General features: G+C 32.3%; 1 protein-coding gene across 1 annotated transcript; it reads right to left on the bottom strand.

Annotated features, from left to right (window-relative positions):
* Positions 1 to 4,027: 4,027 nt before the first annotated feature.
* On the bottom strand, positions 4,028 to 4,474 carry LOC145283896 (uncharacterized). Its single transcript, XM_080132999.1, has one exon. The coding sequence runs from the start codon at positions 4,472 to 4,474 to the stop codon at positions 4,028 to 4,030; it is 447 nt and encodes a 148-aa protein (XP_079989125.1).
* Between the last annotated feature and the right edge of the window lie 7,857 nt (positions 4,475 to 12,331).

Here is a 12,331-nt window from a genome sequence, read left to right as displayed (position 1 = left end):
AATATTTTTCGAGTTATCAGAAGATGCAATGTGACTCAAAATCGAATAGTTCTTATATAGATAAGTATATGCATTATTAACTTGTATTATGACGTGTTTATTTACTATAAATAATAATTTATTTATATATCATGACTTTCAAAAACAGTCACGTTCCGGACACACCTCCCAAATCTGGGAGATCAGCAAGACTTACTTGTAGGTATATACTCAACTACACTACTGAAGAATGGCGTGACAAATATTCATAGTGTACTTGGTAACGCAAATCATCATTTTATAATAGTTCACATCATTCTAAGTTCTCAGTCGTGAGCTGAGTAACTTTTTTCTCTTAATGACAAATTATTGCAGAAAACAACAGGCATTGCAACGGATTACGTGTATACATATTCATTGTGTTGAACTCTGTGCAAATAAGAGAAGAGAGTGTAACAAAGCAGGTATTTGAATAATCTCTCAGTTGAAAAACTATATAAACCCTCACTTCTTAATAGTTTACTTCAACTTGCGTTTTTAGCATTGTGCAATGGCAGCATCTATTTCGTCGAATAGTCTGCGATAATAAATAAGCGATCATATAGACAATAGAGACGATTGTAATAGTAAAATTGCCACAGCCAATTGAAACCATACCAGAATGAACCAGTAAATAGTTAGTGCCGGTAAATGTATAACTCTTCCTCAATCATTCAATACCAGTATGTCGCTTGCAACAGAAAAGGCTGAACTACTATTCTTTAGACAGCGTCAAGAAATACTACTAATTCTATTGTCATTTGCGTTAGAATCACGACTAAATGCTATACCTTTAATGATTATAGTGATTATTATACACAACAATTATGAATATATCACATTTAATGAAAAATAACAAATATCATAAATGAGATCCGAGCTAATTCTGTGCGCATTTTTTATTGTTGTATTTTTATGGCATATAACCAAGTTTTAGAGAACGAGAACTACATCAAACTGATTTTATGTATATACTAGAAAAATGTATGTTCCTGGATAGGATAATGCTGTTTTACCAAGTATTCCTTTGTAATTTATTCCCCGTTCGCGAAGGATATATAATTTGATCGTTTTGTAACTAATAATTTTAGAATAATCAGTTCATATTGGTAGATCCTATAAATATTTGATAGCATGTCCACTATTCCACACATGTATTAATTAAACAGTGATGAATGATAAGACTCATCTAAAGATGTATATCTGGAAAGAACTGGTTTAATCTGGATTTATATGCCACTTCCTTAGTAAACATAGCAAATTTATTATGAGATTAACATAAAAAGGGCTGAAAAATGTGTGTTGTTATTCAAGAACATCATTCTCCTTGTTTCAGAAAAAAATGTATTACATTACATACAGTTTATAGATTTTGTAATAAAATTGATGCGTTAATTTACTTCGCATCATCTCTTTTTATTAAAAATGACTGCGTATGGTTGCTTTGTTACTTTAAAAATATAGGTATTTTTAAAATTACCGTTATCATTCTTAAGGGAAAAATAGCTATTTTCTTCCTGTTTACTTTAAGGAGTTGACTTATTTATTTATTATACATTGATTGTATTGAACTTTCTTCCCGTAGTATTCAGTTCATTTTCAACTTTTAAATATACACGTAAACAATTGGGTGATTTTTGCTGACAAAATTAGATTTACGATTAAGCTACAATGCAGTTTTCCTTATATCTATGTTTTTAAGGAACAGATGAATACTCTACTGGATGATTTCTAATTTTATATTTTCTTTTGATGTATATGTTCTAGAATTGTAAACTACAATATGACGATATTAACATAAAAAGTGTGGTTTTCTTATAAAAGACCATTAAGATGTTATAGATAAATAAACTGGATACAAGTTTAAAGAATATATATGAATAACAATAATCTGGATACAGGAGTTTACACTTTATAAAAAAAGGATACGAAAGTCAACAATATACAAAAAAGAGCAATCTCTAAAGATCTTTAAAGACGTAAAATCAGTTTGCTAATATTATGAAACAGATTCCATTTCTGAATAAAACTAAAACTATCCCATATGGCGTAGTTGTTTTCGGTTTACATACATATTATAATACCGAATTTAACTGAAACACGAATGGAAAATATAGTCTATGTTTCCAAAGTCCAGACGAAATTAGGGAAGTCACATTTTCGTTTAGAAATTCTTACGGATTTTATCATTATAACGTGTTACTCATCAAACACGTTTCCTAACGTTTGTAAATTGGTACGGCAAAACGAAAGTTGGTACGTTAAAGTGAGGATAGATACTATCCGGAAAATAATCCTTCATAATAATGTAGAGTTAAAGGCAACTTTAAGAGTGGTTTCCTAGTATATAAAACGTTTAGTAATCTGGTTCTACAGGGTGTATTCTCTAAACGTTCATTTGTTAATGTTTTTGGCACATTACTTCCTAACAAAGTCGATTTTCTTAAGATGGAGCATTTATATACCACGTTGTTTGTTCAATTATTTTGCAGCCAGTTGATGTGAGGCGCTGGAATATTAAAATTCGACTTTGCTACATGCGTAGTCAAACACTCATCGCCAGTTTTACGAGGATTGAGGTATTTAAAATTTGATTCTTCCCCGTGATTTGTGACACCTCGTCGCCAGTTTTTGTGATTCTAGGGAAGCCCATAATATTGATGCGGACAACAACTTTAGGTATAAAGAATATATTGCGAAGAAAGTGTTTACAAAAAATTGTTGTCGTAATTTATAAACTAGTTTGATAGACTCTCTGTATGCTTCCCTTAGCTCGTGACAGTTCCCCATTGAATGATTTATTTATCTGGTTTCTTATAATAATTTGAAGATTTCATTACGAGAGACAGATAAATTCTCATGGTAATAATTATATTTTAATAACATTTTGTGCATGGTCTGTAGGATAGAATCTTATAAAAGATGTTAGCTATTTATTTTATTTAATATACGTTAGTGGGAGCATTTTCTACTTTCATTTTATAAGTTGCGCACTCCTATCTATAGGTGACGTATATATACAAATACTTTCTAATTTCTAACTGTTTTATTAGATCGATTTGCATATATTATTGATCTTGATTTGCATTTACTATTCTTAACGCACACAGTTATAAAATACAGAAAACAATTATGAAACTTTTCTCCGACACGCGAAGATGTGGCGAGGCGTTTGTTAAAGAGTTTAGGGAAATTAGATACTACCTAAGCAGGGCAGTATAAACTAGTCTAACAGTCTATGAAAGTATACCAACACAGCTTAGAAGTGTCTATTATTTTTGTTATTTCACAAACCTCAAGGAGTGATTCGCAGAGGTGAGAGTGTGGATTTTATACAAATATCAGAATTAGTACATATGTCATTTGTTATATGAAAATTTACCCGATTTTTGTATGCTTACTATGTTTTAAAACAACTGTAAAATAACAAACAAGTTTGTAAAAAAAAAAAAACTCAATTTCATTCATATAGGATAAATTAATAGTATGTTCAGTATTACTATAAAGTTATGTCTGTCTTCCTTGAAATAAAATAAAAAGAAAATAGACGCACACATTTCTGTTCTAAGAATATTTCCAGGGCCCAAATCGGAATCAACGCTAATTATTATTCCTTATGAAGACGAATTTCGCAATAGTCGACTGATAGGAATTCATAAATATTTCAACTGTATCACAATCAATGATGTGTTTACATAGTAGTGTATCAATACCTCTCTTCACTAGGTTTCACGTGGACAGCCTTCTTTATAGGATCTTCGCAAACGAAGGTTCTATGAAGAGGCTGTCTACGTTCACTGCAGGCACGCTTCTAACTGACGAGCCAGGTGCGGGACAAGCAGGTTTGGCCGCAGCGGCTACAGTAAAAAGTCACGTCAGATACCGCTAATGATCATTCTCGGATCTTCCCCTTGCAACGTTTCTTTCGCAGATTCACTGTGCAGGAGATCTCAAAGTTTTATTAAGCAATGTGTCGCCAAGTGTCTCGGTCAGCATAGAGAGTAGATCACTAATTGTGGTCAGTGTTGCAGTTACCTAGGAACTTCTTCAGAGAGGCTTTATATCGTTTCTGCAGTGCACCTCTGTCACGACAGCCAGTAGAGAATTCGCCATATAAGGCTATCTTGGGCAGGCGATGATCCTTTGTTATGAAGACGTGCCCGCCCCAGCGTAGCTTGGACATCAACAGCGTGGCCTCAATGCTGGTCATCTCCACTTGCTCGATGACCTCAACATTGGTGACATAATCACTCCAGTAAACATTGAGCATAGTACGGAGATAACGCTGATTGAAACGTTCCAGAAGTCGGAGTTGGTGACGGTAAACTGTCCAAGACGGAGAGCCGTACAGGAGGGTGGAGAATACTACGGCTCTGTAGACAGAAGTTTTGTGCTCTTCTTTTAGTGCTTGTTTTTCTAGACCCTCGCAAGCTGTGCATCTAATGTAACGGTACATTCTGTGTAGATAAACTGCTGAACGGTCCTTAGCATAGTCTCGCCAGTGAAGGGGACGGTTCACTAATCGAGGAACAGGCTGGTGAATGGCTTCTGTCTTTTTCAAACTGACCTCGAGTCCGAAAAGCTGGCCAACCTCTGCGAAGCAGGACTGGTAGTGCTCTAAGGCGTTTTCAGTGTGGGCAGCGTTGTTGGCAAATAGGAAGTCACAGATCAGTTACCCGAGAGTTTTGGTGTGGGGTTGCCGCCTAGTGAGGTTTAACAGACTGCTGTCGAGGCGATATTGAATATAGAAAGCGTCGGCATCGTCAAAATATTTGTTTGCTTGCTTGAGCACAATGCTGAAGAAGATGCTGAACAGAGTCGGTGCCAGGACGCATACCTGTTCCATGCCATTTAAAATGAGGAAGGCTTCTGAGTAGTTGTTATTCACTTTGACACGACCGTTCTGGTCCTCATGAAGCTGAATTATCATGTACAAGAGCTTTTGGGAGCAGTCAAGGCGCTCCAAGTTCAGTCACACCCCCTCATTCTCACCGTGTGAAATACTTTTGTCAGGTACACAAACCTTACATAGAGTGTATCAAGCTATAATATGCGTGAAACCCCTATATTTATTTTATATTCTACAGCAAAGCCATTTAAATTTAAATAAAATCTCGTATTTAATATTGATGTTTCATACTTACAGTCACATATTCTTTAATGATAGACGTGTGGATTTTAAATATTAGTCACAATTGTTTTACTTCGGCAAAATGAATTTCACTGAGATTATATTTTTATTAAACACGTTGTTTCATCAAATATCCTCACTGTAGCTAACAAACCCTCGTATTAAATTCCTTTTAATCATATATTCTTTTAATAAGGAGGCTCTTTGTCTTTAAGAATGGGACGCGTAATTCCATTGATACGTTTCACAAACGTAGGTTGGCCTGATTAACATCTATGAATTTCATATAAAACCTTATCGGTAATTGCAATTAGTTTAAATCATTAATACAGAATAATAACGGCTGTTTAAACGTATTTGGAAAATTAAGCGTATAGAAATTCATAAATATTACAGCAAGATCCTTATTACGTTCGGCTATGTTTTGTATTTTAACTTCAACACGTTTTCCATTACTTTTTATCGCTTATAGAAACTTGTATGCTAATTGCATGTGAGTGTACACACGCATGTGCCATCTTGTAATACTGATCTGAAATTCCATTTGCACACATTAAGCCTGTTCGTGAATATTGTTGTATCATAATAAACACATCAGAAAGTTCATTTATTGAGATTGTCGGATTGACTTCCTCATCTTGGTTATTATAGTCACAACGTTTCGGCCGTTTTGCCCTCCGGCCTTCATCAGGTGTTTTGTATATAACTGGGGGACCGTTTGTTAGGGGTCTCGAACCCAATCGTTTATTATTATTACGGGGGTACCGTGTTCGGATTTCAGCTAGGCTCTGGGACATAGTTGCTGATTCTCTGTTTTGAATGTTACTTTTCACTGCCTTCGTTCAGGATTGAACTCAGCACCTTTGGGTAACTGTAAACTTTGATACAACGTATAGGGCCACTCGGCCATATGTCACTACGATATATGGCTGAGTGGTCGTAGACGATGTATCAAAGCAATGAAAACACCTCATCTAAAAATACAGACAATTACATCAGAAAGTTGACATAAGTTATGAATTTTTAATCGCGGAAGTATATTCGTGGTTGTGAGAGTCAAGAGCAGCAAAGGGTACATTTTACATCAATTATTAGACTTACGGACATGTTCAGAAATCACATAGCACATACAGGGTTATTACATAGATTCATAGATTCTCGATATATCACCAAAACGTGATCCGAACTGATAAATACTAGAATGCAGAAATAGCAGGAAACCAGGGAACGTTTTTGTTAACATGAAATGTTCACTGTTGAAGGAAGCTAGTTTATTTTATTATGCTCCCTTATAACTGTAAACTAAATATTTGTTTAAAATATGGGAAAATAATTGCATTATGTCCTAAATATGAACAAAGTAATACAAACAATTATGGATTTTTCTTTGTCAACGCTTGAATAATTACATGCACATAAGACCACTAAACCAACAAGTCAATGAACATTACAAATATTCAAAACTATTCAATTTCTACATAATCATATTTAGAGGAAATTTATAAAATATGTACATATGAAACTATACGTAGCAAGACAACTAAACATACAATGTATTATAGAATAACATAAACAACCAATAAAAGGGAGAGCAAATTCTCTATTAAGAACCTGCTGCAGTAGGTAAATTCATTGCGAAAATGATGAAGTAGAATCAATAATATATACATGCTATTGATAAAAATCTGTGAACATTTGATTAATTTGATGTTTCTTAAAGTCATAGAAAAGATCATTCCGCCGTCTTTATGACAGATGAAATGTGAATTTAATATTCCCAAATATTTAAATGCAAATGCAGATCTTTCTTTTAGATAATATTGCTAATTATATTTGACAAATATTAAATCCTTACATTGGAAAAATAAGCAAATAAAATAACTAATATTATAAATTTTCATACAAAAACGAAACTAAGTTCTGAAACTGACAATACGTGTAATGACAATTCACCATGGAAAATACATATATAGATTCATTCTTCAGAAAATATATATCCACATTTTAGTAGTTTTATTTTTCTTCTATTTTAATCTTATTCTAGACAGTTTTACTAATCTTACAGTACATGTTATCTAAAATCGATAGATATAGTTTAATACTTATGCTACTTACACTTATTCAGCTAGAATACATTTGCAAACATATACGTCAAACAGTTATATAGATTTCCCATAGGTAAGATTTATGCATTCAATTGAGACGTGTTTTCGGAAATTCTAAATGCGTTTTAATACATTCTCTATTTTTCAGCATTAATTCCGGCAGAACATAACCCTTAAAAATAGCTAGACACACGGAAAATCGAAATAAATTTACTAGCACGCAAAAAGTATCTACAATAAAATCCATTCGCATTGGAACTCATCCTGCATGCAAAACTTTCATAATTAACGCCCCGATGGAATCCCTTTTTGATACAGTAAGAATTGAAGTAATGAAATTTATGAAATGCCGATTACTCAACAACAGAAGATACTGAGACTGAGGTGGTAAGACGCTAGACTTCTAATCCAAAGATCATCGGTTCGAATACAAGCGAAAATTAAGTTTCATTTTTTATTCAAAGCGAAACCTTGTACTGGCATTGTGATGTCTGCTACGAGCAAGTTGATATTCCCTGTGCAGAATATACCATTCTAATGAGTGGCAGTTCGTTCATATGTTGCTCGCAAGGTTTTCAATAAAAATATGAAAGTATATGCCAACTGATTTAAGGTCGTATTATAAAAATGCTTGCACGAGTCAAAAATAAGCAGAAAATTTAAACAAAAATTATATTGGCAAGCGTACTTGATTGTTCAGCTGGTATGGTTGTGGATATTTCACTAGGATGACTAAAATGAAGCATCGATTGGGTAATCTTATTAGGAACCCGATAACAACACACACACAACACCATATACACACACGCACCACACACACATATATATATATATATATTTATATATATATGTCTATGAAGTTTGTGGAATCAGAAAATAATGGCAGCATCTATATTCTGTTCAATCTATTATCTGTTACCACCCGATGTTCACGATATTCTCTTCCTTTTTACGTTATTTTTCTTTTCAGTTATATTGTCATTTGCACTCATCTTTTGAATGTTCCTCTCATTTGTTTCTTTTTATTTAGCAAATATTTTCCCGTGGATAGCTAGTACAAATTATGCATTTATTTTTGTTTTCTCGGAATGATTTGGTCGCTTAGTGATATATATATATATATATATATATATATATATATATATATATATATATATATATATATATATATATATATATATATATATATAGGTTGGTTAAAGGATGAGGATGAGATCAATTCTCTAATAGGGGATTATCTGGATAATGCAAAGCTCAACAGATAATTTTGGAGCTTATATAGATATCAGTAGAGAGAGAAAATGACGATATACATTATATATTAATATATATGAATTTATTAATATATTCTATAAAGTTTGCATCAATTATAGGTGTTGGGTAAGAACATTTTTATACTATGATATTTTGGAGGCTGATGAATAGGTAAAAATGATATGTTTATTTATGAAGATACGACACCTGTTATGTTACTTAGAATCGTCCCTACTCTTCTGATAAGAAGTATTAGGTGTCGAAGTACCATATTTTAAGGAAATCTTACTTATCCTACACTCCTAATTTAAGTATACCCTTATTGAATAAATGAATAAATCGACATTATAATACGTAGTTTTATATTGTCATTATCTTTCTCTTTACTTCGTGATATATATATATATATATATATATATAAATATATATATATATACATATATATATATATATATATATATATATATATATATATAGAGAGAGAGAGAGAGAGAAAGAGAGAGAGAGACATTATTGAAGAGCACGGAGAGGTTCTGCTTTTTTTTTCCATTTGTCCATCATGAGTTTGCTGGTTCTTATATCTCGTTAGATTTGTGTGAGACAGTCCCACAGTCGTTATCCTACACTCCTAATTTAAGTATACTCTTCTGGAATAAATGAATAAATCGACATATATAATATGTAGTTTTATATTGTCATTATCTTTCTCTTTACTTCGTTATATATATATATATATATATATATATATATATATATATATATATATATATATATATATAGAAAGAGAGAGAGAGAGAGAGAGAGATTATGTAAGAGCACGGAAAGTTTCTGCTTAGCCGTTTTTTCTTTTTTAAATTTGTCCATCATCAGTTTGCTGGTTCTTATATCTCGGTGAGATTTATATATGCACTCGCGTACCAAACTGCCTTGTCAAAAAACCTTTAAGCCAATAAACATGAAAATAAATTCCCCTTCCCCGGTCGGCCAGAAAGTTGGTGCTCATTTTAAGTTAAATTTACATGGAAAAGTGATCGCCCACTTTTCAAAAAAAAAATTGTTCATATCATGAAAACTATTTTGGTACTCATTGGGCGTTGATTTCCATGGCGACCCGCAGAATTATTTAATGGTCGTTCCCTTAATCCCCCCTAATCAAGGCTAACGCATGTGCACGGGACATTTTTTATTTATTTACTTACGTGGCGGAGTTATACAACCATCACCCCCATGCGAATTTCTGTACTGATAGGTTTTTATAATTTTTTCACTGGATTATAATTGATAAAACACTAACCAGATTATGAAAAAAAATTTAAAGAAAAAAAATTATTTCAACATTTGAAAGGGGTACTCACTTTTTTGTTACCCCATTCTGGTAAATCGGTCCCCCATTTTTTTTTTTTTTTGCTAAATACGGAAGTGTCTCCGGGAGATATAAAATGGTCGCATGTTGACGAAGCAATGTATCGGGAGGCGTACGGGATGGAAAATTATTGGTAAATTTTTAGATTAGGTCAACCTCCTCAATTTTCTTTTAAATTACGACGTGTAATGGTTTTCGACTATGCTGAATACGAAAATCGTATTGCAATTTTGCAGAAATAAGAAGTTATCAAGATATAAAAAGTTGTAATATGCATTGTAATATTTGGCGGCCATCTTTTTTACGCGCGTGCATTTGTTTATGGCGCATGCGCGCGCAAAAAGATGGCCGCCAAAGAATACAATGCATAATATAACTTTTTATATCTTGATAACTACTGATTCCCGCAAAATTTCAATGCGATTTCCGTATTCAGCATACTCGGACACTTTCAATTGTCGTCATTTAAAGGAAAATTGTGGAGGTGGACCTAATCTAAAAAAATACCAAATTATTAAACATTTCGGTACTCATGCAGAGAGTGGTCCGTGATGAAATAATAATGTGATTATTTTAAAAGCTATTATTTACATGGGGAGGGGAGGGTGTTTTGTACCTATTCTGTACTGTAGCCTTACAATTGAATAAAAAAAAGATAATAAAACTTTAATTAAACGTGGAAATACGATTTAAAATATAGCGCGGATCACTCTCTGCATTAGCACCAACATCTCTCCAGCATGTTAGTGAAATTTGTAATAGTTTAAAAAATTATAAAAAAAACAAAGGTTTTGAAAAAAAAAACCCTCACCTTTCATAAAACAAATGATTTAATGAAACAAAAAAACACCCACAAACTGACTTTTAACTAAATAAGTAAAAAAAAAAAAATTAAAACTCGAAACTTTATTTTCATAAAAACAATAAAAGTCATGTTCAATCTATTTTTTTTCTTTGAGGAACAAATATATTTCCTACTTACAAATGCGGTAGAGACTCATATTATTTTTACTTTCTATGGTGTTGTTATACCGCGTTTTTATTGGGTACAAAATGGGTGACTGATTTTTCAGAATGTTGAAACTAAAAAGTGAGCACCACTTTCAAATGTCGAAATAATGATTTCTTTTTTTAATTTTTTTAATAATCTGCTTAATTAGTCTCCAAGCAATAATAATCCAGTGAATTTTTTTCCAAAAACCTATAAGTATGGAAATTACGCATGGGAGTACAACTACGGCTCTTTCGAACTAACTTTTACAAAGATTATTTACGTTAACTCTTTTCATACGTAATTTTTTTTAAAGTAACTAAACCATTTATTTATAATTTGTCACGTGCACAAACATTTATTTATTTATTTATTTATTTATTTACGTAGGCTTAACTCTTTTCATGAATAAGAAAAGGTTTACTCTTTAAGAATAATAAAAGGAAAAATGCAGAGAGTTGTCCGCGCTATTTTTTAAATCGTATTTCCAAATTAAAGTTTTACGATATGTTTTTTTATTCAATTGTAACGTTAAAGTACAGAAGAGGTACAAAACACCCTCCCCTTCCCATGTTCAGAATGTCTGTTTAAATAATCATGTTATTATTTCAGCACGGATCACTCTCTGCATCAGTATCATAAAAATTAATACAAATAATACTTATCTCAATAAGTGAAAGGCTAATTTCTACCGGAAATGAACTGCGGACAATCTCGCAGTTACAAAAAATAGTTTCATTTATAATTTAATATTTTTATAATTCGCAATGTTAAATTATTTTAATAGCATGCAAACATTCTTTTACTTTAAAATTGATTTTCTGAAATTTTCAATTAAATTGGTAACGTAGAAATATGGTTTTATTCACTTTTAACGAACCAAAAATTACATTTATATATATATATACATATATATACACATATATATATATAGAAAGGGAGAGAGAGAGAGAGAGAGAGAGAGAGAGAGGGAGAGAGAAATATTTAAATAATTGTAATCAAACTAAAAAAAAAACTTTTACTTAACTCTTGACCGAATCAACATATATTTCGCAACGTTCACTTAATTCCTATGATTTAAGGAAAAAAATCTCAACCTACGATTAAGCAATTCTTTATACTTTAATCAGATCCCTAAGTTCCAATAACAATTTGGTGCTCATAATACAAGAATTTCTGCAATCAGTGTGGCATTGTTTCAGTAACGTCTCTGTATGTTGTTGTTCCGATAAACGGTATGAGGGTTAATTATCCGTAAATTTATTTTATGGCTGAATTACGGCGATACGGTGCTGTTTGACCGTCCATAATAATAACCGCCGGTCATGTTTGATGTGTTTTTTTTGTCACGCGTGTCTTTCTATTTGTTTATTAACGCAAATAGCGTTCGATTTACTTTCGTTATAATTTTACACCCTTTTTTTCATATGGAATGACAGAGAAAGAGCGCAAGAGAAGTAGATAAAAAG

The sequence above is a fragment of the Euprymna scolopes genome, chromosome 8 (genome assembly GCF_053919585.1).
Source record: "Euprymna scolopes isolate OS-2025 chromosome 8, ASM5391958v1, whole genome shotgun sequence".
NCBI classification, from domain to species: Eukaryota; Metazoa; Mollusca; class Cephalopoda; order Sepiida; family Sepiolidae; genus Euprymna; species Euprymna scolopes.
This window is presented reverse-complemented; position numbering and strand designations above follow the sequence as displayed.

Bases quoted from the DNA above. Each gene is read 5' to 3' on its own strand.
- LOC145283896 (XM_080132999.1), bottom strand. From the start codon at position 4,474: ATGTACCGTTACATTAGATGCACAGCTTGCGAGGGTCTAGAAAAACAA.